Source organism: Mustela nivalis (assembly GCF_964662115.1).
Source record: "Mustela nivalis genome assembly, chromosome: 7".
Lineage (NCBI taxonomy): Eukaryota > Metazoa > Chordata > Mammalia > Carnivora > Mustelidae > Mustela > Mustela nivalis.
Genome location: NC_139026.1, coordinates 108,442,418 through 108,467,758, shown reverse-complemented (window position 1 = coordinate 108,467,758; position 25,341 = coordinate 108,442,418). Strand labels below are relative to the sequence as shown.

General features: G+C 39.6%; 1 protein-coding gene across 23 annotated transcripts in view; it reads right to left on the bottom strand.

The window, feature by feature from the left end:
* Positions 1–25,341, bottom strand: part of WNK1 (WNK lysine deficient protein kinase 1) — a 143,072-nt gene that overhangs the window by 3,321 nt on the left and 114,410 nt on the right. For 3 of the 23 annotated variants that reach the window (XM_082737986.1, XM_082737997.1, XM_082738000.1), the window contains 21 exons: positions 24,409–24,867; positions 23,383–23,655; positions 23,192–23,245; positions 22,615–22,703; positions 22,349–22,511; positions 21,607–21,723; positions 21,117–21,290; positions 20,852–20,909; positions 20,602–20,724; positions 18,609–20,059; positions 17,405–17,488; positions 14,565–14,648; positions 13,869–13,929; positions 11,304–11,377; positions 9,030–9,691; positions 8,189–8,391; positions 6,610–6,804; positions 5,607–5,699; positions 3,275–3,316; positions 1,303–1,329; positions 166–353 (listed from right to left, as the gene is read on the bottom strand). In XM_082737986.1, the coding sequence (XP_082594112.1) occupies positions 166–353; positions 1,303–1,329; positions 3,275–3,316; positions 5,607–5,699; positions 6,610–6,804; positions 8,189–8,391; positions 9,030–9,691; positions 11,304–11,377; positions 13,869–13,929; positions 14,565–14,648; positions 17,405–17,488; positions 18,609–20,059; positions 20,602–20,724; positions 20,852–20,909; positions 21,117–21,290; positions 21,607–21,723; positions 22,349–22,511; positions 22,615–22,703; positions 23,192–23,245; positions 23,383–23,655; positions 24,409–24,867 (4,674 nt within the window). The remainder of the gene's footprint in view (positions 1–165; positions 354–1,302; positions 1,330–3,274; positions 3,317–5,606; positions 5,700–6,609; positions 6,805–8,188; positions 8,392–9,029; positions 9,692–11,303; positions 11,378–13,868; positions 13,930–14,564; positions 14,649–17,404; positions 17,489–18,608; positions 20,060–20,601; positions 20,725–20,851; positions 20,910–21,116; positions 21,291–21,606; positions 21,724–22,348; positions 22,512–22,614; positions 22,704–23,191; positions 23,246–23,382; positions 23,656–24,408; positions 24,868–25,341) is intronic. The other 20 variants (XM_082738001.1, XM_082737994.1, XM_082737993.1 and 17 more) reach the window with 13 other exon arrangements.

Here is a 25,341-nt window from a genome sequence, read left to right as displayed (position 1 = left end):
TTCAAAGGCAAAAGGGTAACTGGGTGTTAGAATTTCTGAGCTGCTAAAGAAGGCTACCACATGGAAGGCTAAGCACTAGTTAGGTAGTTGGTATCACCTCTGCTTCAGGTGTGTGCTAAGTGATACTCTGCTAGATCAGGGAAATGACAAATAGAGAAGACTTGCCTCGTAATTCATGTGTCCTTTGCTTCCTCTCCTGCCTGAAAGATTCATGGCATCTCGGGCCCAATTGTCCACCAGCTTGTGCAGGTCATCTGTGAATGTGCCCTTCCTGCTGGACGTCATGGTAGGAGGCTGAGCTTGGGCGGCTTGGCTGTTCACTGTTCCCCCAACGGTGTTTGTGCTGCTGGTCCCTAGAATTAGACGAAGCAACAGAACACAACCATTAAAAGGAGCTTGGGTTAGAACTTCAGAAAGAGGGAAAACTTCACAGGATGATGAATGGCAAGCCACCGAATGAGGAGAGGATAAGCTGGGAAGGCATGCAAGAGGGGAAGGGTTCAAGGGTTTGTCTGGCCATATGTTCCGACATAAGTAACGGGGTAATGAAAACAGATTCTCTTTAGGAGTTGTGGCAGATGAAGCTAAAAACTCCGGAAGAGGGCAGGCACAAAGGCTGGGGACTGCTTTCAGCCCACTCACATGGTATTTCAGCGTATTGAAACTTAACTTTCAGCACCCCATTCCCAGCATCACGCTGATGAGGGAGGTGCGCTAAGGTCAGTGAGGCTCTAGAATGCTGCAGAATGCAGGGCAAAAGAAGATGATTTCTTGAGCCCTGAGGCAGGGTTGAAAGCAGGAGTTAAAGGAATGCAAAGGTAGATTGCCTGGCCCGGGAAAAGATGGGGTTCCCAAACCATGTGGATACTATGCCACAATCTTCAGCCATTCTTTAACAGAAAGAAGCGATAGGAGAGATAGCATGCTCTGTTCAAAAACCTTTTTCACGTGGACCCACACACACACATTCATAAACATGAACTCGGGAGGAATGAAGGCTTCAACCTCTCCCATTTGCCTATGAGTTAAGAACCAAGATTACTCCTGAGGAAGGTTCTCTGCAGTGCCTGAATCGTTCAACTGCAGGAAGACATGGTTTTCCTGAAGATGACCTCAGTTTCAATTGGTTCATGAATTCTCGTCCCTCCCCCCTTCCCAGAAGAGCAAGCACTCGCAAGTGGAAGCAACAGGAACATTCAGCTGAGGTAGGAGTGCAAAGGGAAGGAGGAAGCTTTGAGGTTATGATGAAGGAATTCTATTTCTATGGTTTGATGAGAAAGGAAGAAGGGGTCTGTGTCCTGCCTGATTTCGGCTCTGCTGGAGGGCACACTGAAGATTATTCGAAGAGGCAAGTTTTAGGGAAGAGGGAAAGAAAAGTCAGGATCTTGTTTTTCTTCCCTCACCCCCCACTTTCTTACCAGATCTCACATTTATTCCTGCAGAATAAATAGAAGCTACTAAGGTAAGCTGTGAGCTGCTAGGCCTTCAGATATCCAAGTAATGCTGGGGGCTCAAAAAAATGCATACATATTCCTGCTTTCCAGGTCCACGCAGCACCAGAGCACAGCGGCATGCCCCGAAGCAACTCTGCCACATAAAAGCCCTAGATAATTCATCACTGGACTCAGGTCAAGTTTACACCCCACCACCTTGGGAACAGCACACACAAGCATGTCTGCATTAGACTAACAGCTAATTCTGAGGTGAAGCTGCAGAGTGAGGACGGTCACATGCTTCTTACCACCAAGGCAAGACATGGATCTACTGCAGTGTGTGTATTAGCTTACTTCCTAGTGCCCACTGGAGCCACAAGGGGATAGCTACTGCACAGACAGCGTGAAGGGAAGTGTCAGTTCCCCTACGGTACAGGAGACCCAAGTGGAAAAGGATAAAAGCACAGGAAACAGCCTACCTTGAAAAGCAAGACAGACCGTGGTGGGGAAGCAGAGAGGAAGAAGCGCAAGCAGTGAGGGTGGCAGTTGTGCTAGTGATAAAATCCAGAAAGCAAGCATGTCACATGCATGAGGACTCTCTTCCTGTTTGAGTAATAATTGCTTGGTGAGCTTGATGATGAGTGAGACAATCAAAATGAAAACCACAAATAATCACAAGTGAGCAGAACTGGTAAAAGCCAAATTGAAGCAGCTCAGTAGAGGTGAACACTGCTCGTTCACGAGGAGCCATGCTGGGCGTCACACCTCTCTAGTCGCCTCTGATGCCGTGAGGTTCCTTTATAACCAAATCTCATTTTTCATTTTAATCTGTCTTACACAGGACTGGATTCTGAAGTGGGGTTTATAGACCATGATGCGGGAGGGGTCAACCATACAGTTAACCTTTTTATTTTGGTTTCTGAAAACAGGCTTTCCCATTAAAGGAAATAAACACATCTCTCTCTGACCAGAAATAAATGCCTGGCAACAGCTGACTTGACTACGAAAGCTAGGAGAATGGAGAGTACGTTTAGCGCATTTAGTCCATCTTAGCAGTAAATGGGTTAAGAATACTACTTGCAATACAGGTATTTCTGAGAATGCTGACTGCCTTCCAGAGAGAAGTAACCTTGAAACCTTTCTCAGTTCTGCTGCAAAGCTCTAAGAAGTAGTCTATGTTTTACCACCCACAATCCATTTTTAAATTTTTTCCTGCCATAATACATTTCCCACACCCCACACCGCCAGATCCTAGGAACAATAATTTACTCTGAGTCACAGCTCATTGCCCAATATGCCAAATATACAGAGTTTTCTGACTGACCCTCTAGGTGGCCAGTTGGGTAGTTGAACTGCCTGCACGTTAATGAGAAGCCACCAGTCTAAGAAGCCAACTCTATAAAGTAGTGCTTCTCTCTTCACCAATCCACCAGATGTCTCCCACTAGGATTTGTGGATGTGGGCTTTTCCGTGTTTGGATCAGTGCTGATTTCCCAGTGGGCGGAAGAGTGGCTGGCATGGACCTGCTGACTAAAGGACTCCCTTTCCCCAAAGAGCCAGGCATCCCTCATCTCTCTCTATATCATGGGCTATCAACCTGTAATTGTCACAAAGTCAGACTCACAGAGGGTCATCACATAAGAGCAGACTATGAGGTGATTTCTTAATCTGCTAGTGGTCAGCAATTAAGCATGTTAAAAAAAAATCTTAGAAAAGGGTGCAGAACTAGATAGATGGAAATTGGGAATGAGGACGTTGTGAAGCTTCAGGGTTCCAAGAACTCATGGATAACACGCTTTGCAATCAAGGACCAAAAAGTAAGAGAAAGAAAAGATAATTACTACAGAGCTGGTTGCAAGGACAGACTTTTTTCACCATCTTCCCTGAAGCACAAAGAGAGAGCAACGTGTTAAAGATAAAGAAAACATCAATGTAAAATATTAGAAATCTTTAGAATCTCCAAATAGCACACAAAATCCCAGCAAGAGAAAACAGAGAGAGAGGCAGACTGGTGGGACCTTGGAGTTCCTGCCACAGGTAAAGTTCTATGGACGCATCTTACGTAGTTGTAACATGGGTGTCTGAAGAACGGAGGTACCTGGCTGACAGCAGAGCTTCCATACCCAATTTTGGATCTAAGAGTAATGCTCTCCACTAAGGTTCTGGGATGGGAGAGGAACTCCAGTCTCTCAGGTCTTTCTGCTTGAATTGCAAATACCCAAGCAGTCTTTCCATTGACCCTGTCCCACTTTCTGTTTCTCCTGCTGGGTTGTTAAAAAGCACTTGATTAAATGCATTAGCAATTCTACCCCAGTAGACTGCCAGTACCACCATTATAGTTTTTAGTCAATTTAAACTGGCTGATACATTTCCAAATCCTAGAGATACACACTAACTGCTTCCCCTCCAGAAATCTTTAAATGTATCTGGAAAACGAGCAACTTTTGAACATAAATAAAGCATTAAGCCAAGCCGTGCTTCCAAACCATAATCTATTTTGAGAGCACAGAATAACGCATCTAAAACTAGAAACATCCCACCTCTGTTAAGTACCTGTTTTCCCTCCCATATTTGCTTAAAATCTACCTCCTGCAAATTTGTTCACCAAGGCTTATATGATGTATACTCAAGTGCCTTCAACAGATGTAGGGTCTCTTTTTTTAGACCCAAAAGGAAGTGATAAGATTTAATATTTATAGCCACTTTCACTTGATGTTACAAGTGTGCCACCTACCTTTAAGAGTGTGTGAGAATTTAATTAATTAATCTCAAGTGTATCTCTCAAAAAGCCTTGGTTCTCTTTCTTCCCTCTTAGACATCTCAGGCTGTATAATATAGGCCTGACATGTTACATCCTACTTTACAACTCTTGTCTCCTACTACTGAATTCTTTTCATCTTGCTAGCTGGACATAGAAATTAAATGCTTACTTAAGTGTCAAGGTGCTAACATGCTTGGTCCAGCCTGGTCTAACCAGAAAAGTTATCCACCTGAGTACCCAAAAACCATACATGCTTTGGAAAGCTACCAAATTGGATAACACCTTCCACCTCTGTTCAGTAGTCCTGGACTGGTGATACGTGAGGCCCAAGGACCTGTGAACTACACTCAGAAACAGTGATGACCTTTGCACATGCATTTAAAAAGCACTTAAAAAGCACTTCAATAACCACATCAGAAGTTTGAGGCCTCAACAAAAAAGATCTTTAACCAAACTCTAATAAAGGTTTTCTACCTGAGCCTTGTTTTTGTTTTTCAAATTTTTATTTCAATATACATTTACTGACTGCCTACTATGTGCCAGGTAGGCACTGGCTGATCAGAAGGAAATGACATGTGCTTCCCAAGTGCTGCCTGTGTTTGTGCATGTGATCTTATTTGATTTGTACAACAACCCTAAGAGACAGGCATCATCTTCATCTCACCTTTGGGACGACAGGCTGAGAAAATTGGGTGATCTGCTATTGCATCTCACTTTTAACAAGAGAGCTGGGAAATCCTAGCAATCATGCTGAAAAGACGATTTTCCCTGGCAGGTGCTGGGCTTTGGTCCTTTAAAGAATAAATGCTTAATCAGAATAACTATACAGAAACCCTTTTGGAAGTGCCGGTTTTCCGGACTTAGAGGGTGGGCGCAAGGGAGTGAAAGGATCCAATGCAGAGACTCTAGCATCATTTCAACTGAGAGATGGTTAGGCTTAACTGAGAAGAAAAAAAGATTTCAATCTACTTGGAAAAAGAATTTAAAAAAAAAAAAAAAAAAAAAAGGTTGTAATTCTTCCCTGGTGCTAGGATCTAAGTGTATCAGTGGTCAAGAAGCTCTCTGTTACTTCCAGTGCTAGAGCAAGGGGCGGAAGGGACTAGGGACGTCAGTTGTCACTTAATCCAAATGAGCCAGCAGTCTCTACAGCATTATCACCTTCTCTCTCTCTGTCACGGACTTCTGAAGAAGCACTTCTACCAGAAAGTTTTTTTGAAGTTTACAGAAACCTATTATTATCTCTGTATCTTTAATCATAACTAACAGAGACTCAAACTTCTGATGGCAACAGTTGTTCAGCCAAGCCACTGGGTAGATGATATACAAAGAGACAAATGAAAATGGACTGCATGAAACATCAGATCCAAGCAGCAGAAAAACAAGGACGAGGAAGGAGTAAAGGTGTTACACACAAAGAGCCAAGCAGGGCGTACTCAGAAATCGGGTCCTCCTGCCACCAGGTTTGAATGTCACCTGTTCAGATGCACAGTTAAACTTCGCACAGCCTGTGAGAGGGGAAAAACAGGGAAGAACAGAGAGAGAAGAGACAGAACACAACTACAAGATGTTAGAAACTTGAGGCTGGAGTGGTGAAATGCGCTAAGATGGCACACAGAAGAACAAGCTTCCAGGGAAAGGTCAGATATCTAGGACAGAAAATACCAGGTCTCAATGCCCTCCCTCTGCCAAATGCTTTAGCTCCTCCCAGTGGGGATAATGCCAGCTAGTCTGCACTCCTAAGCAAGCAAGTATATTCATTTTGTGAAGAGACAAACTAATCTTTAATTCCTGTGATATTGTGACAAAAGCCCCTAGGCGAGTTACCTGTATCTTTTCCTACTCTTTTCCACCCAGATACCTAAGTCATTCCAATTGTCATCCTGCTGTTGCTAGCAGCTCTCTCCTCGACAGGAATGTTTCAAATGATCATTAATAAATAAAACTGTATTTAGGAAGCAGTTTACAGATAAATAACTGAACTGTAGGGCTATTTATCTACTGTGCTACTCCCATACTTAAAAGTTTAAAAAGTCTGCACTGGCTAAGAAAATAGCTTTCAGAAACTACTAAAATTTCTTTGATTTTGGTTCAGGAAATCTTGGTCTAGTATATTAAAGTGTACGTTCCAAATCCCAAATGAGCTGTTAATTTGGTTAAAGTCCTCATATAAGTCACAAATTCAACTTTCTGCTATAATCCTTTGAAAAAAGTGATTTCATCTGATAAAACAGTGAGTTCACCTAATCTAATCATTACCCAATTTCCCCCTTCCAGCTCAAGATCCATAAATGTACAACGGACAGGCTGTGTTCTGGTCAGCTGCTTTTCCAACTGACCTTAACAATAGGTTACTCTTCAGGCGTTTGCCATAGATATGGCAGTGTTTAGAAGCTGAAGGTTGCTTTGACTGCTTACCTTGACCTGGAGCAGAAAGGCTTGGTACTGAAATGGCACCATCACTGGTAAAGGCTGAATAGAGGTTGTCACTGGAGGGAGATGGCTTAAGGGGCTGTAACAGCTGATTCTGTCCAGTCTCTGGGATATTGCCAGGAGGGTGGAGGGTCTGCTGGGGGTGCAAAACTGAAGCGGCACTCTGACCAGACAGGTTACCTGCCAAAAGATAAAGCGGCATGAGAAAACATGTACAGCTTTCCCAATGCCTAGAGAATAGGCACTATTCTCATTTCTCCACGGTGTCCCACTAAGTGACAAATAACAAGTCAGAAGCTGTAAGTAATGAAAAAAAAAGGCCTCCCTCATGGGAGGGGAACTGAGGAATGACATGAGAATCAACAGGCAATAGGGATATAGGTAGCTTTAGATGACCTAGAAGGTTCCCAAGTCTCAGGCGAGTAGAACATTCCGTAGGTAGGAGAGAATTCCATGATCACTTTCCTAAACGCTATTATAAAACAGTGAGTTGAAGCATGACATCAACAGGTTTGGTGGGTAGTCTCTTTTTAGTCTTTTTCCCAAGTCTGTGTCAGATCGAGTACAGAAGTGGTGTCAAAATTGATTCAAGTGACTACAGAATAATGCATATTTTAAAATTATTTTGTGGCAGGTGGCTTTTATTCCCTAGACAACTGTCTTGAAATTGATGAATGTGTCTGCTCCCTACTAATTTGTGGAATAGAAGGCCACTGAAAAAGTATGTCAAAATTGGGATCAAGATCTCAATTAGCGATATCCCTTATAATCGTATTTCCACCACTGAATTGGTTCTAACGTGCCAGAGAAGAGGTTTGGGTTTCTGAAAGCTTCCAAGAAATGGAAAGCTGCTAAGAAGTTTGCAACTGCTTTCCAACATATATTTACATTAGATCTGGAGAGAAAATACAGATACAAACTTATTTCAGTTTTTTTCACTTTTCAACTAATTATCTGTTAACATTATCAAAATTTCACTGAAGGGTAAAAATTCTATCGCAAAACAGACAAACTATAGCTCATTACAAGATACTATAACTATTTTTAAAATTACAACCACTAGCAAGTTTATTTTAATATAGATAAATGAAATAATAACTTTAATCAAAAAAAAGTACCAACTAAGACATATATGAAATTTACATTCATTCCAGCTGCAATTATGAATAATTTGTTCACTGAAGGGAATAATCTACCTGAACTTTACTAAATAGTGTACTTTCTTCCATTTGCCTGTGAGTTTGGTGAAATGTGAGTTATATGAGAAACCAGGTAATGCTAAATTATTTATCTTTAAGGACAACCAGAAATGACTACCAGTAGATAGTAAGATGGATCACAATGGGATAAGCCACTGTCCTCATCCAGTCTACTTTCACAGACTCAACGAAAAGAGGTACTATAAACAGGGGGAGAGGAAAAGTCAAGGAAGCAAGAATATTAGGAAAGTCAAACTCCTCTGAAATTTAACAAAAACAACAAATGTTCAATAGGTTACATACAGAGTTGAAGACAGAAACAAAGGATGGGAAAGCCAAGGCTGACCTGGTCCATGGCTTTTTACCTGAAAGCTGGGGGCTTTTATTCCCCAAGGAACTGCTGCGACTAGATTTGCTGCCTTTGGTTTTAGTGGGTCGCCTTCTTCTCCCTGAAAGAGGGGCAGCTGGAGGAATAATGACAGCAGGTGGAACCTTTCCCAGTTTGGTATATAAAGATTCAATTTCATGCTTCTGGCGACTCTGCAGGTCTTGAATTTCTTTAAGATGTCTATGAAAGATAACCAAACATCATTCAAAAACATTATGACCACTTTTGTTCAATTAAGATTTAATAAAATATTCTTTAACCTCCATTCTAGTATTTACTTACTCATGAATTTTCCCAATATACTTAACCTAATCTCTACTACCTTGAAGTTCTAGTTTGTCATCTCATACTGTTAGCCTTCATTCCAACAGGCTCCTAACCACCAACAGATAGTTGATGATGTGTTAGGAGAAAAGGTTTCCTGACTTTTGAGGCTATACACAGGAGTACTGAATTGCTACTCTGATCCAGCTGATTAAATATGACCTATAAAATCTGCCAATATAATCTATATCCTAATGCCATTAATGGATTCATTTGGTAGATTAGTAAATAAATTAGATTAGGTTAATAATGATAAAGAGTGCTATTAACAAAAAAAAAATATAGTAACAAAAGGTGAAGAAGTTCTAGAAGTAGAAATGCTCTGGGTCCTTATAAGAGACGTAATGAGAACTACATTCAGATAACTAGCTTTTGCGTATCTCCCTCTCTTTAAAAGAAATGAGATATAAGCATATTGCAGTGAAAAGAATACTCAGGAGCTAGGTCTTAACAGAGTTCTGCCATTATTCTTTCAAAGAAGAAAATATACTTACTTTTCTCGTAGTCTTCGCAGCTCTAATTTTAAATCTTCATCTTCAATATCTGACTCATTGTCACTACTCATGTAGGAGGAGTTGAATGAATTACTAAGGCTTTGACTTAGATTCTGGATAGGCAGGCTCTTCGAGCTCAGCTGATGTGGGGAGTGTGGACTACCTGAACCATCATCCACATCCCTGCTAAGGAAGGCGGCCTCCAGGTCAGAAGATGGCCCATTCAGATGTGAAGGCTCTGACAGTTCAGGCTTTTCTTTCTTTGGTATCACAGCAGGGAGAACACCTTGTTCCAAATCCATAAAAGGAGGAGATGCTGTTGGTCCCTCTTTCTTTGCCTCAGTGATCTTGTCTTCAGTTCTTGATACAGAGAAACGACCTACTTTGTTTGCTGTAGTTGTCACCTGAAAACGTCCCACTTTGGTAGGCTGCCCGGTTTCTGACTTCGCTTCTGAGGCAGGAGTTTTGTGGGCACTATCTGGCATATCTGATGAGACGCCATGGATGGTTATCCCATTAGGCTCTGTCTTCACCAGAGTACTTTCTGGACTACTACTTGATAGCACTGAGGACTCTGAAGTACTGGATTCAAAATGAACAGACTTTGTTTCTTCTGACTTATTTTTACCCTCTTTTTGGACATCATCCATTGCAACGGAAACCTGATAGAAAGAGACCAAACTGAGATTAAAAAACAGTCTCCAATATTCAATTTTTCAAATGGACCATAATAAAAAAAAAAAATTGAGGGGTGTTTAGCTGGCTCAGTTGGTAGAGTATGTCACTTCTGATCTTGGGGTTCTGAGTTCAAGCCCCACAGTGGGTGTAGTGGAGATTACTTAAAAAAATAAAATCTTAAAAAAGTGAATTACTTTATTTCCCAGGATGTTTTTTACTTAAGTCTTTATGTATGTAAAATATGTCTTTATAGAAAGTCCCTCCATCTTCACTGTGAAAATAAATGGAATACCATTATAGAGAACAACGTATCTGTACAGAGATTTATAGATTAGATATATAGATTCTCAGTGGCTCGCTAAGCTTATTAAGTAAATTATTTACTTTCATATCTCATGTTATACACAGGACTTACATTTATGTCTTTGTGGAAATAGAAATAACAACAGGGAACAGAATCTTTTTTTTTTTTTTAAGATTTTTATTTATTTATTTGTCAGAGAGAGAGGAGCGAGTGTGAGCACAAGCAGACAGAGTGGCAGGCAGAGGCAGAGGGAGAAGCAGGCTCCCGGCTGAGCAAGGAGCCCGATGCGGGACCCGATCCCAGGACGCTAGGACCATGACCTGAGCCAAAGGCAGCCGCCCAACCAGCTGAGCCACCCAGGCGTCCCAGGGAACAGAATCTTGAAGGCTGCTTGTGCATATGAAAACTACAAAGATTAAATCCAATAAATGTTAAATGCAAACTAAGCTTCAAGAATCAACACAACTAATTGGGACTATAAGGAGATCCACTACTATCCCCAACTCCCAGTGCTATCCTGAGAATAACTGGAAAGCAGTTGTGAAACAGTAAAAAAAAAAAAAAAAAAAAAAAGAAGAAGAAGAAAAATTTACTGGTTGGACCAGCTGGGAAAATATAATGATATGGTATCACTTGATGCACAGCCAGTATTTTCACTTCAGAAATTAATCCTAAAAAATTATCCTAAACATGGAAAGTGTTTTTATATATAAAAATGTTTCCTGTTATTTCACTATATTGGAAAAAATCAGAAACAACCTACTGACTAATAATGGAAGAATGAGTTAGGTAAACAAAAAAGATGGGGAGAAAAGCCACAAAATATCATTCAGAGAAGTAGCAGGGTCAATTGTAGATACACACATGTGCGCAGAAAAGGAACGGAAGGAAACACACCTTCCTAATCCTAGATGGGGAAGGGAGGTGGGGGGATGGGCAGACAGTTTACTGTTTCTATACTATACTAAGTACTTTATATTTTCTTTAATTGGCATGTTTTATTATTATTTTTCAAAGTCTACTTATTTACTCATTTTTAGTAATCTCTTCCCCCAACATGGGGCTCAAACTCATGACCCCAAGACTGAGGCACATACTCTTCTGACTGAGCCAGCCAAGGATCCCAGCATATATATACTTTTTGCATGCATTACTTTTAAGAGGGGAAAATAATAAAGAGCTATAAAGAAGATGTATCATTAAGTTGGCAACTATGGCCCAAATTAATAATTTTATTATATACCTATTCACCCCAAAGAGGAAATCAAGGCAAGGAAAAGTAGTTGTCTTACCTGAAATCGTCCCATCTTAAAAACACCTGTTCCTGAACTAGTTGCTAGGACAGGACCTTCTGCGATCTGAGAAACTAAAACAAGTACATGGAGGAGAAAAAGAACTTAAATTAGCATCTCTTTTTAGCTAATTTCCTTTCCCTTAGGCCAGAAATATAGCAAAATAAAACTATGTATCAGGTGAGGAAAATTGTTTGAGGCCAGGACAACATAAGAGATACTATAAAACTATGGTTAACAGACAGTAAGAATTCTATTACTCATTCTTTAACTCAAAAGATAGATGCAAGCCAATGAAGAGAAAGCATGAGATTTTACCTAGGATATTAAAGACCCATTTTTAAATGAAAATCATTATGACAAACTGGTTTAGGCAATACTTAGGAAAAATCCTAGACCAAAAAGTACAGGTGTCAGAATCACTGATAAGTAGTTTTGAACTTTAAAGTCACCTAGGTCCTCCTCTCTAGGGACAGTCATTTGTTTGAGGTTCTTTTTATTCCTGGAGATAATGTCCAGCATTTTCTTTATGTTATACAACTAGTAAGTTGTATTTTATACAACACTAATTTTGATATTTTAACAATAGCTCTTACAGAACATTCCATATCGGTCTCATTCTCTTTCATGGCTGCATAGTGTTTTAGGTCTGTCTGTGATTCTACTGTATGTATGCAAATATACCCTATTTTAAGCAGACTTCTGCTGATGGACATTTATGGGTTTCAGAACCTGCTATTATAAAAGTGCTCTACCAAATATTTTCTTATAGATCTGTGGAATAAATACCTAAAAATGGACATGCTGGATTATACCCATTTAAAACTTCAACAGACATTACTAAATTGATCTCCAAAGAGATTGTATCAAGTCACTGGTAACTATTAAACTTCTGAATTTACCAGTGAGAGGTAAGAAATGCTATCACTTACTAGTCTTTTTTGTGATACGAATATACCCCCCAACCCTGTTTTTCATTATTTGGACCTCATGGCCCTTTTTCCAATGCAGAAAATTTTGAATCTATTATTGCTTCTGGGCTGAGTATTAAATGTAGTAATAACAACACTTTCCTCTCTATCAGGGATCAGCAAATTATTATCAAGGACCAAATTCAGCCCATAGCTTGTTTCTGTAAATCAATCTTATCAGATTACAGAGCAAAACTCATTCATTCATGTATCATCTATGCTGCTTTTGGGGTATAATAGGAAATTCGAGTAACTGCAACAGAGACTATACAGCCAGCAAAGCCTGAAATACATACTTCTTGGCCTTTTACAGAAAGTTTGTTGACCCTGCTCTAAACAGTTAAAAAAAAAAAAAAAAAAAAAAAAAAGAGAAGAAAAAGATTCCTTTTATGTTTTGTTACAGTACTATTTTACAATACCATTTTCCATCTTTGATCCATTTGGAATTTATTTTGGTTGAGACTGGTGATTTATTTTTTTGTTTTTTCCCCAGATGGCTGTCCAGTTGTCTATCCCAGCACTTTCTCACTGATATGAAAGCCCACCTTTTTCATATTCTACATTCTCTTACAGTTTGTCCCTTTCTAGACTTTCCTGGTCTGTTCCACTGATTTTCAAGTCACTTCTTTTAAAATGAGAAAGCTAATTCAGAATATAATTGTATTGAAAATAATTTAGAGAGGTTGGAAGTGAAATTTAGAATTTAAGGATGAAAGAAAGCTGAGCATTCCAAGTAAATCTTATTAATAGTTATACAGGGAAATATATCTATGGAGGTGGTAGTGAGGAAAATGGATAAACTATATAAAAAGAAAAAATATTAAGCAAGTGCTCTACAAAATCACATAAGTACAGCTCACACTGAATTATTTCCACTTCTGAAAATAAATGGTTCTTAGGGAAAAGGCGACAGAAAATAAAAGCTTTAAATTTCCTAGTTTCTGGGGAACTGGTGATGTCATAAGTTGAGATTCACAACAAAGATTTAGAAAAGAACTAGATATTATGAACTTATGACCTAGCGCATGCTCATGAAAATTTTAAATTGTTGGTATGGATTATTTTTACAAAATTTATTTGGAAATGTGACTTTCTAAAGAGACTATATATATGAACATGTCAATTTTAAAGACTCTAGAAATAGGTAAAAATGCTTGAACTAATTAAAATCTTACATTTTTATTTCTACCATCCATGTTATTTAAGATTATCTCTATCTCTAGTGTCACAAAAGCCAAGAGGTTAATGTAAATTAACTTTTGAAAATACGCCTGAATTTCCTCATCTCTCTTAGCAAGGATCTGGCTCAGCTAATAACAAATGGTCTTATTCTAAGAACCTTTCATTACCCTTTGCACGCCCCCCTTGAAAACAAATAAAAACAATACAAAAGATTCATTAATTTGCTAATATGACATGTTCTAAATATTAGTATTGATGCTCCTCAGTTATGAAGTATATAAAAGTGTTTTTAAAAATTGTCTCAAATACACCTACATTCTTAAGAAAGTCTTTGAAACAGTAATCCCTATCTATACTTGATTATAGAGAGGACTGGGAATGGTAACATAAGAGGAAGAAGGATGCTCCTCACCATCCTTCTGAGGCTGTGCTCCTGCTTCCGTAACTGCTGTTGGAGCCACCACAGACACAGGCTGCAAAACATACACACAGATACCACAAAATCTTTAGCTTCAGTCACTCTTTAAACTTCTGCCATGCTGTCTTTCCTCTGGTCTTTATAAAGGGCAAAAGAAATATAGTATATGTGAAGAAACACTTATGTCCAAGGGAGCTTTCTATTTTTTTTTTCCAGCCTAAAAATAAGTCTGATATAAAAAAAAGATTTTTAAAAGGAAGAAATTCTGAGTTGTTTCTATATTGTTTTCTTCATTTTTCTCATGGTTAAGAGTATAACTTCGATATTCATAGAAAAATAGTTTTAATCAGACCATTGTGTCACAAGCTTAAAATGAAGAAGTTAAAACTTTTAACTTAAAGAGTACAGCTTCCTCCAAAGCGTAAGAGCAAAACCCATAGGACTGATCTATGGTGTAATTCTAACCAGAGGTAAGACAAGAAAAGGATCTTTCAAATAAATGAAATCTTTTCCACAGTGACGCCACTGGGTTAGTTGTTAATCTTACATCCAACTGCCTCATTTCTGTTTGCTGGAATAAGCAAAGACTCTGAATTAATAGTTCTAACTCTGGTATTAATAGGTTACAGTATGCTCTGGGAATATGATATATTCTGATTATGGAAAGATGTCAAGATTTTCAAAACTTACACCAACTGTGGATGTCACTGCAATAGTCTCTGGACTAAGTGTTCTTCTCAGCTGAGCATCAAGATCTTCCAGAGGTTGCTGGGACTTAACAAAAACAAGCACAATAAACAGAAGTCTTCAGCATAGTCAGAGCCATTATATATAGCCAATCTTACAGAAATACTGTTTGATGCTTTAGATTTTTTTTTTTTTATAAATCACCTTTTTTTTTTTTTTTAAGATTTTATTTATTTATTTGACAGAAAGATCACAAGTAGGCAGAGAGGCAGGCAGAGAGAGAGAGGAGGAAGCAGGCTCCCCGCTGAGCAGAGAGCCTGATGCGGGACTCGATCCCAGGACCCTGAGATCATGACCTGAGCCGAAGGCAGTGGCTTAACCCACTGAGCCACCCAGGCGCCCCTGATGCTTTAGATTAACACAACATATTATCTGTCTATTCAATGAAAATGAAACAATATACTAAATAACTTATATTGCTTGAATGACTTATGTCAATTTCCCAAGCCTTAGAGAAATTCAGTTATATTTACGTTTTTACAGTTTTGAGGTCTTCTTACCGTCTAAGTTTGAAGTTACTTAAAATGACAGAAAATTTTCTAATTGTCATCTCTTTAAAAATTCTGTCCTCTCTTTAAAAATATTCTGATAGGGGCAGCTGGATGGCTCAGTCAGTTAGGCGTCTGCCTTTGGCTCAGGTCACATGACCCAGGGTTAAGGGATAGGGCTCCATGTCAGTTCCCTGCTCAATGAGGAGTCTGCTTCTCTCTCTCCTCCCTGCTCCTGTTCTCTCTTGCTATTTCTGTCACTTTCTCTGCCTCTCTCTCAAATAAATAAAATCTTAAAAAAAAAAAAAACATTCTGATAAATGTATCAAGATCTATCAGTAGATTAACTGTATCACGCTCCCTATTTTCCTTTCAGTTTGGTACATTTTTCTGAGAACTGGTCCTTATAAATGGCATTAATATACCCTTTTACTATCGAGAGATATTCTTCTTTTTTTTTTTTAAAGATTTTATTTATTTATTTGACAGATCACAAGTAGACAGAGAGGCAGGCAGAGAGAGAGGAGGAAGCAGGCTCCCCGCTGAGCAGAGAGCCCCATGTGGGGCTTGATCCCAGGACCCTGGGATCATGACCCGAGCTGAAGGCAGAGGCTTTGACCCACTGAGCCACCCAGGCGCCCTGAGAGATATTATTCTTTTAAGTCCTAATAATATATACTTCTTATATGCTACAGATGGCAGCAAGAAGGAACTAGAGGTTTAGACAATCCATCCTTTTATCTGGGTCTTACTACCATGCACCCAAGGCCGTTAACTTTTTACCTTTGACACAGACTGTAATCCCACATGTCTTGGCTTCTATCAACCTATTGTCCCGCAGCCTTCATTAATCTTTCTCCTTCCATATCTACTTACCTTCATCCTACCCCCGAATCTTATTTGCCTTTCTTATCTTATTTGAGCCCTCTTAGGAGTCTGAACACGTTTTTAAAGAGAAAATAAGTGTAAAACCCCTAATTTACAGAATTGCACAATGTATATTTTTCCCAAAATTTAGTGGCTGATGGACTGAGTTCTCTTTGGAGTTATCACTTTATTCTAGCAAGTTCTTTAAGTTATGTTCTATTGTACATCTAGGATTATATAAGTAGGGATAAATTCAGCCTTCTCAAGTTAGAAATTTATCATGTTTTCCTTAGATACAATTTTAAAATAAATCACTGCTTAATTTCAGTGGTTACTACTTTGTCTCAGGGCTGAAGTGTTCTCAGGGTTAAAATGAATTCATAGTAAGTACCTTCCTTATGGGAATTCAACTAAATGTGGGGTGGTGGAGTAGGGTGGGAAAGGGAAATGATAATTTAAATACTGCACATAGTTCTACCCAATGATCAGAACTGAGTGTGAGATAGGAAACTGACATTCATGTCACTGGTCTCAGTTCTTGTATGAGTAATCAATCTCATGTTAACTGAGCTGTGTGGGTTTTGTACTGAAAGATATAATACATATATCTTTTTGTCCTATCTTTTATGAAAACTGTCCTATCTTTTATGAAGTAGGACACTTACATCCACCTACACATAAACCAATTACTTTGTTAGGTCATCAATGAAAGAAATGTCAAACATTCAAGAAAAAAACTAGTTGAACTCACAGAGAAGGGGCATGATCGTTATCAGTGTGGTATCTTTTCTTAAAGAACTTTCAAAGTTAATTTTGATTACTTTTAAGTTTTTACTTCCACAATAGTCTAGAACCTAATCTCAGTCCTTAGATACAATTTCATTCCACAAAACTGTGAATGACAGGAGTTATATCGGTCTGGTAAAATGTAAACCTTGCCATTTTTTCCCCTCATAAAATATGAAAAAGTATTACTATCAAATGTTTTCTAGATGACTTGAAGCAGTATTATAAACAAAAGAACTATGAAGCTTCTTAGTTTAAATAGGGCATGGATAATTAGCTACACTGTGTGGTTTTTTTTTTTCTTTTTAAAGATTTTATTTATTTATCTGAGAGAGAGACACAGCGAGAGAGGGAACACAAACAGGGGGAGTGGGAGAGGAAGAAGCAGGCTTCCTGCCGAGCAGGGAGCCTGTTGTGGGGCTTGATCCTAGGAGCCTGGGATCATGACCTGAGCCAAAGACAGACACCCAACAACTGAGTCACCTTGGTGCCCCAGTTACACTGTTTTGAAAGAATGTTGTTCCTAAGTCAAAACCAAAGAGGAGCCAGAAGCCAAGATCATGCAGTGGAGAATTTAACTAAGCTTTGTGAAAGAAAAATAGGGATACAAAAAGAAATTTGCCAAGTCTTGGGGCAGGGCACCTGAGTTACTGAAGGTCCTGGAAAAGGTGGCAGCTGCTCGCTGGGTGGAGTACCAGCTGGAAGTTCAGTACCCCCTGGCAGCACCTATAGACAATGAAGGGAAATTCAAGTCCATGAGACACTAAGAGTAAAGACTGCATACTGGAGAGCAAATCAATTAATTTCTATGTAGAAATGTAAGAGTAAAATATATCTATAGTTAAGACATGCTTGTCACCTGGCATATATTCTGGTACCTATCTTAAATAAAGGACAATATGACCATGATACTGTTACAGGGGTTACTACTGTATACCAGTAAAACGAACAGTAAAATTTAGTAAAAGGTTATTCCCCAGGGGAAAATAGAATCAGAGGCTTTAAGGACACAAGCAGTACAGTTCAGATATTCTTGAGCCATTGTTTTGGTATAGTCTCATCAGGCTTTTCTTAAAACAAACACTTTTCTGAGAAAACAATACAGTTCAGAAACAACCAATGGTCAAGTCTGATAACAAAAGTCATCAAAAATCCACTACTATTGAACAGTTTGTACAAAGCCTCTATTAATACCCTACTATAAAAAGAATTTTACAATCAATGGCAAAGCAGATAGATGAGTGTAGCACAGAACATAGTAGAAAAAAACATAGCCTTGTTATTTGGAGAAGATCAGGGAGACTAAAGACAGCAGAACGAGAGGAAATCTACCACAGCAGAATTAGAAAACACATTTTAGTTATTTTATTCCTCTATATGAAATTTCATCGCCAACTTTCTATTTTTTATAAATCCCAAATTGTACATCTGTGGGATCTAAGCAAAGCAGAAAATTTGCTTCATCCTCAATGAAAAAAAGGCTGTGAACTTCTATTACTATGTATACTGGGTAGCAGAAATATTTAGCTTCCTTTTCGGACACAGATTTCTTTAGTTGGTACCAAACGGGATGAAATGTCTACATTTTACCTACTATACATCCTTAGAAAATCAGGCAGTATAATTAACTCCCAAATCCTGCCATATTTCAAAAGAAAAAAGTATCAATGTACACATATCCTAAAATCATTTTCAACTTATTTAATAAATACCAAATGTCTAATATAGATCAGGCTATCTTTATAACTACATTTCTAATTTGCAAGGCTGAGTTGAAAAAACGTACTTATGGGCGTGGGAGGTGAATGATCATATTTATCAAATTATTTCAAAACAAGAATCTTACTGGAGCTTTAGTTAAAGGTGGCTTCAATGGAGCAGTTCCAGCTTTCACTCCTGGTGTAGTGCTGACTGGGGCTGACACATAGCTGACTGGGGTAGAAACTTGCCCAGGTGTGACCACTGGCAGAACTGACAAACCAGTTGTGCCTAATGGCAAACTGGTTGGTGGTAAGCATGTACTTGTAGTGGAAGTCATGAGCTTGCTTGGTGCAACAGCAGTGGTTGGGATGCCTGGTGTGACAGTGGTCTCTACTACCAGTGAAGTCTCTAGTGAGACAGATGCATGTTGGGCTCCAGATGAGCTGTGTTCACTAAAGAGAGACCGCAGCTTTTCCTCTAGAGTCTTTATGTCATCAATTCCAGGCGCTTTGGGCTGTGAGTCAGGATCTATTTCAGGACAGTGAGTGTGGGGCTGGTTGGGAAGTAAAGCTGGTTGAGGCTGACTATGAATTAGTGTCTGCTGCACAGCAGGCACACTGGCAACAGGTTGTACCAAGGGTGGGATACTGGGTACTTGGGGTAATAAAGGTGTAGAAGTAGGTCCTGCTGCTTGAGGAAGAGCAGGAGTAGAAGCTATAGCTGATGGGGTGACCAAAGGATGTACCCCACCAGTCTGAGAAACAGAACTAGATAACCCTGCTCCAGGGGTGGAAGATGATGGTGCAGAGAGGGACAAAGCCAACCCAGTTGTACTGCTCGGAGATGTTTTATCTAGTGAGTGTGCACTAACCACCACTGTTTCGGCTAGAGTTGGAGCAGAGGTGCTACTGCTAAGCTGAAGAGATGGCTGTGGAGCTATGCTGGGGAATGGCGTGGTGGCAGGAATAGATGTTAATGTGGCTGCCCCAGTAGCACTGCTGGCCACCTGCTGAGATAGTACAGGTGGAGGCTTAGCACCCGGGGCAGCAGCACTGCCCACTGCAGAGGCTGAAGTTGTTGAAACTGGTGTAGAAGGCAAAGTGCCTACACTAGAAACAGTGCTCCCAGATGTGGGAGCCTGAACTGGCTGGGATGTTGCTGATATCGAGACAACTGTAGGTACTGTGATGCTCGAAACCACAGTGGAAAATACTGGTGATTCAGATACAGGTGGTACAGGGGGACCGCTTGAAGGTATCACGCCTGTGCAGGTGGCAACTCCCCCAATCCCTGTTTCAGTGGTCACTGGAATCTCAGATGGAATTACTGATGTGGAAATGTCCGTAAGAGGGCTGCTAGTTGCAGGGACTGATACTGAAAGTGTGGCTGCTGCTGTGGTTGGGACTCCAGCAGTGCTACTCATGGAAGGAGGGACTACTGGAAATGTTGGTCCTGTATGACTGAAGTTGGGAGGTGCCGTGTTGGGCCCTTCTGTCATCTGGGCATGTCTAAGTTCAGAAAAGGCCTGCTGCAGGCTAAGAGATGAAGCAGAGTGAGACAAGTTCATTCCAGCGCCGTGAGAAGTAGAGGCAGCAACTGCAAAGGAAAACACAATATTCAGAACTAGTTCATTTTTAAAAAGCTGGGCTCAAAATTGTCCTAATAATCTATTTTTGGATTATCAACATTGCCACATACCAACAAGGCTTAAAACTCCTAAGAAAATGACAGGCTCTAAAACAGCAAAGTAAAAGAGCAGTTTGGTCAAAATAAGTTATTGGCTTGTGTGAATATCTATTTCTAGGTTCAAAAAAATTTGATAAGGAGGAAAAACGAAAAAGAAGTCACCACAGAGCATCTATAATAATCCTAAATGGAGGAATGAACACATACTACTGTACGGACAGAGATTCTACGACACAGACTACATCTAGTGCAGTTCTCCTCTCCGGCTCTTGTCTTTCAATCCTCTCTATTCATCATCTATTTCCCTCCCCATATCTGTTGTTTATAATCTCAACTTTCTACTCTTCTTTATTGTCTATGTCATCATGTAAACTACGGCTTGATAACCAACCTTCCAATACAGCAGAGATGTTGTAGGATTAATAGAGGTTGTGGTAGAAGCAATTCCTTACCTGTATCTGATATTTCACTAGTGAAAACTTTTGATTCTCGTAATCGACTTTCTGGCACAGGACTCACTATAAACCGTCTTCCGGCAGAATGAACAACTTGGGTTAAAGAACTTGTAGGAATGCCTAGATAAAAAGAAACAAACCACTTAATTGCATTATTTATATATTGTCACCAACATGAGGCTTCATTATTAGTATACAACTTCTTAGGTCAAAGGTAAGAGCAAACATGGAAAGAAAAGAAATTCACCTATTTGCTGTGGCATGGAAGATGCAGGAATTGGTTGTTTGAACTCTCCTTCCAACTTCTACAACAAACAAAAGTGATCAAATTCATTCTCAAACACAATCTTAGAGACTGGGCAAAGCCAATGGCCACATGCAGAGAGAACAAAAATGTCTGATAATCTTAGTCACAGATGTAATGTGGTATCACTGAATGCTGTGCGTGGAAGATTTACCACCACAGCATTATTTTGAATAAACACGCTTCTTTATAGGAATGGTGAACCTACTTGAGAACCTGCAAAGCCATAGTCATCCTTTCCCTGCAGACTCTCCAATCCCTGGTCACCCTCTGGTTCCACACTGACATCCTCACTGAGCATTTCATCAGCTTTTTCAATAATTTCTCGTACTTGATCCACAAATGACTCTCTCTCCATTGCTAGAATAAAGTCATTGTTCACCTGCAGAAGAAATGTGATGTCAGTCTGATTACTAGAGAGTTACACATGTTTTAGGTCATTCCAGTTGCCTTTTGTCCTACCTACATTCCACCTGAATCACTATTTATTTGCTACGTAAGTTAGTTCTTCAATACCTAGAGTTAGACATGTCCTAGACAAAAATATCTCTAAATCACATGTTTGGTGTACTAATTATATTCATGTTGAAATAAATATATAACTGTCAAAATAGATTATAAAATACTGTACATTTTCTTAGGGCAGTGGATATGAAAAAGTACTAAAGCAAAATCTGGAGCTCCAAATGCAGACATACCATAATTGTTGCTATCTCCTCAGGATTGTCACCATCTAAGTCGAATTTGAATGTAACCATTTTCCGATTATGAGTCTCTAACTGACATTCTACTACCCGGTCTCCTTTATTTGAAACCTAAAAAACAAAAGGAAAGAAAATGTACTTAGTATTGCGCCATATTCAATGCTGCTACTGAATTTGAGAAAGGAATGTGGATTATCACTTGAACTTAAGCCTGATGTTATCACTATTCCTTGAAGACCTGTTGGTACTTTACCTCTTAAACTGGCAGCAAGAAAACATTAAGAAATATCAGTCCTTGTGCTACTTCCTCATCTTCCACTGAAGGGTCTGAAAGGAATGTAAGTCTCTATTCTACAATTTATTTTAAGGTTTTGTTTATTTTTTGACACAGAGATAGAGAGATCACAAGTAGGCAGAGAGGCAGGCAGAGAGAGAGAGGAAGGAAAGCAGGCTCTCCAGTGAGCAGAGAGCCCGATGCGGGGTTCAATCCCAGGAACCTGGGATCATGACCTGAGCCGAAGGCAGAGGCTCAAACCACTGAGCCACCCAGGCGCCCCTATTCTACAATTTAAAATTCTTTTTCTAAAAAGTAAATAATGCCTTACTATAAAAATATGGAATTTAACAATGTTACTGGGTGATTAGAAAATTCCAGTCTTTCATCAATACACCTGAGCCATAGAAATATTTAAATGATATTAAGATGTATAAAACCCATAAACTGGTTAACACTTACATTCAAAATTCTTAATTTTGGACGTGAAGTCTTTTCATGACGAGAGCGACTTCTTACAGATTTTCGATAATGCCGTTTTGTAGTTCTCCCTTCATGCCTTCCACTGGATGATGGGACATTCTCATTGCCATCACTCATTCCTGAAGCAACATCTGAATGTGCACTTTGAAAAAAGAGAAAAAGTTCAGTGCTTGAAGGTTTAATATTTTGAAGTTTTAGATGATCCTACCTACCAGTCAAGGAAGCAAAATTTTACTTTTACATACCTGTCTATAGAAGAGACCAAAGTGGTAGGCTGTGCCTGTGCCACTGGCACTGGCTCTGGAGGAGCAACTTGAGATACTCCCTGAGTACTCTGTAAATAGAAAGAATAATACATATCTTGGCAGTAATACATTTTATTTATTATTCATCATCTCCAATAAGCTACTCTTTTTTTTTCCCCCGTCTAAGTCCTAGAAGCACTAAATTTACTAGTAATTCTCAGTATTCAGCATCTAGAGACAGTGGTCTTAAAATTCCAAAGGAGGTTTCTAGAGCTAAGTCTGTGGTGTAGACTGCATGGTGGGACATCAGCCGACATAGCTGCTAGGTAGTGAGAAAGTAACTTGCATGCAGCCAGCATCTTCCTAGAGGTGTGCAACAGGGCAGGCAGAGCGAAGTGCAAAGATGATTCAGATCTCTCTCCTAGCAGGGCAAAAATGATTACCGGGAGCACAGCAGGGTAAGATCCTTTTATGACTGCCAATGGCAAGAATTTGTGAAAGGATAAGAATAATGGCTAAAGTACTAGCTAGAGAAGTGAAGTGCTAATAGGGTTAATCTTCTCCAAGGCACACTCACTTCCCAACAGAACAGCCAGTGGCAACAAGGCCCCCACATTGGCATTTCATTCTGCTGGAAGAAAAAGTCATTTAGAAGTTAGTTTGAAAATAGTCTCCAAATGAGTTCTAAAACAGGGGCACCTGTTTCTTGTCATTTTTATCCCATGTGTTTGTATGTTTTATATATAAACATGCAGTAATTCCATTTACCTCCAGAGCTGCTTGCTGGGAGGATGTAGTGGGGGCTAAACTCAATGCTGGCTGGGACACTTGAACCTGTCCTCCTATACTGCCCACAGGAACCAAAAGGTTTGATTCCACAAAAGGCTGCACCACTGTAGGAAAGTAACCTGGTGTACCCAGTGCTTCTGTAGGCATGGGAGGGGATAGGACTGTAGAAGGAATGCAAATAGAAGCCACGCTGGAAGAGGGAGCAATATTTGAATCTCCTGGGTATTGTGGTGGCAGTCGAGGTGGAAAACCCTGTGACAGAAATGAGGAAGGTGAGTTAGTGCAGGTTGGGTCATCAAATTAGCAAAACAGTAAGACATGCATAAAAAACCTAACAAACAAAACACCAAAAACAAAACAAAACAAAACAAAACAACCCCAACAAAAAAAGAAAGCACAAAGCAAAGAAGAACAGTAGTAGCCCACTCTCTTTCTAATAATTTAAAGAAGATTTAAAGATGATTCTTGAAATGGTAAACTGGTTTCCATTTAGGGAACAGGACTCTACAACTATAAAGTGCTGGATTTTCTCCTCCTAAAGATTAAATAGGAGGAATAAATGTAATTCCTTTTAGAAAAATATCAACTTTCTAGCTAATCTTAAGTGGGAGAATGCAAAAACTCTTCAAGGTATCAATCATTCTCGTCATATCATGACAGGACAATCTGAAGATTTTTATTGGTACCAACCATGTTGGCTACTCTAGCCTATTAAAAAAAAAAAAAGGAGTCACCTGATATCTAGCACTCAGTCAGCTTACATCAAATAGAACAGAACCATCTTTCTCCTAAGAAGTGTCTTGAGAAAAATGGAAATGAATTATCAGATCTCATTACCCTATCTTTTCTCTGAATTTTACTATATTAGCTTCTCTGGTTGAGATCAGCTACACTTTGTTATTGCTAGTTATTCTAATATTCAGCTATTAGGTTTTCAAGTCCTTGATGGTTTACTAGTAGAACCAAACCCTCTGGTGCCCTCCTTTTGGCTAGCCAACACAATACCTGGTACAGAACATCTCCAGAGGGAAGTGGAACCTCAGCAGCTTGTCCAAGGTTAGCTGGTATTCCCATGGACTGAACTGCTGGTTGCAGAAGTTGTGGGTGAACCTGACTTGGCAGCTGAGTCACAGGCTGCAGAAGGGTTGGAAGCTGACTAGGAACCACAGTTGGTCCCCCTGGGATCCCGGCTGCTGTAGCAGATGAAGCCAAGGTGAGCAGAGGCTGATTAACGCCAGCTGCCATTGTAACGGGAAGGGATGAGAAACCTGTCTGAGCCGCAGACACAAGAGGAGTTGATATGGGAATTTGAGAGACGGGATACTGAGGGAGTAAGGAAGTAGAGAGTGGCTGTCCCAAAGGGAGGAAATGAGCACCAGAGTGGACTGGAACAACTGAGGGTTGTGTCGCAACTGGGATCTGAGGTTCGCCTTGGATAGTTGGTACTGGCTGGGAAACTGGAAGCTGGGAAGGTAAAGAAAAACAAAACAGACAGACTTTAAAAAAAAAAAAAAAAAAAAAAAAAAGCAAGGCTGCCTAAAGCAAGATTTATGAATTAGCCAAAAAGAAGGAAAAAACCCCCCAACCCCTGCATACATTAGTGTAAGTTAATGTGAAACACAAGAATAGGGAAAGGATAATAGGAGACAAAGAGGCTGACAGACTGGCTGTTTCAGATCTTCTTTTGTAGAAAACTGTGTTCATGCTTCATCATTTAACAATAAAAAGAGGACACTTCCATAGGCAAAGCCTTTTCTGTTTTTTTACAGTTTTATTTAGATGTATTTCACATACTCTAATCCTTTGTCATGTTTCTTGTCACTAAATGTATGACTGCTACTATAGTAGTTACTGGAATTAAAATGAATTCCTTCTCCCTGGAAGTAGATTCCAATTCATGTTGCTTCTACAATTCTAAAGTCTAATATTGGCCTAAGA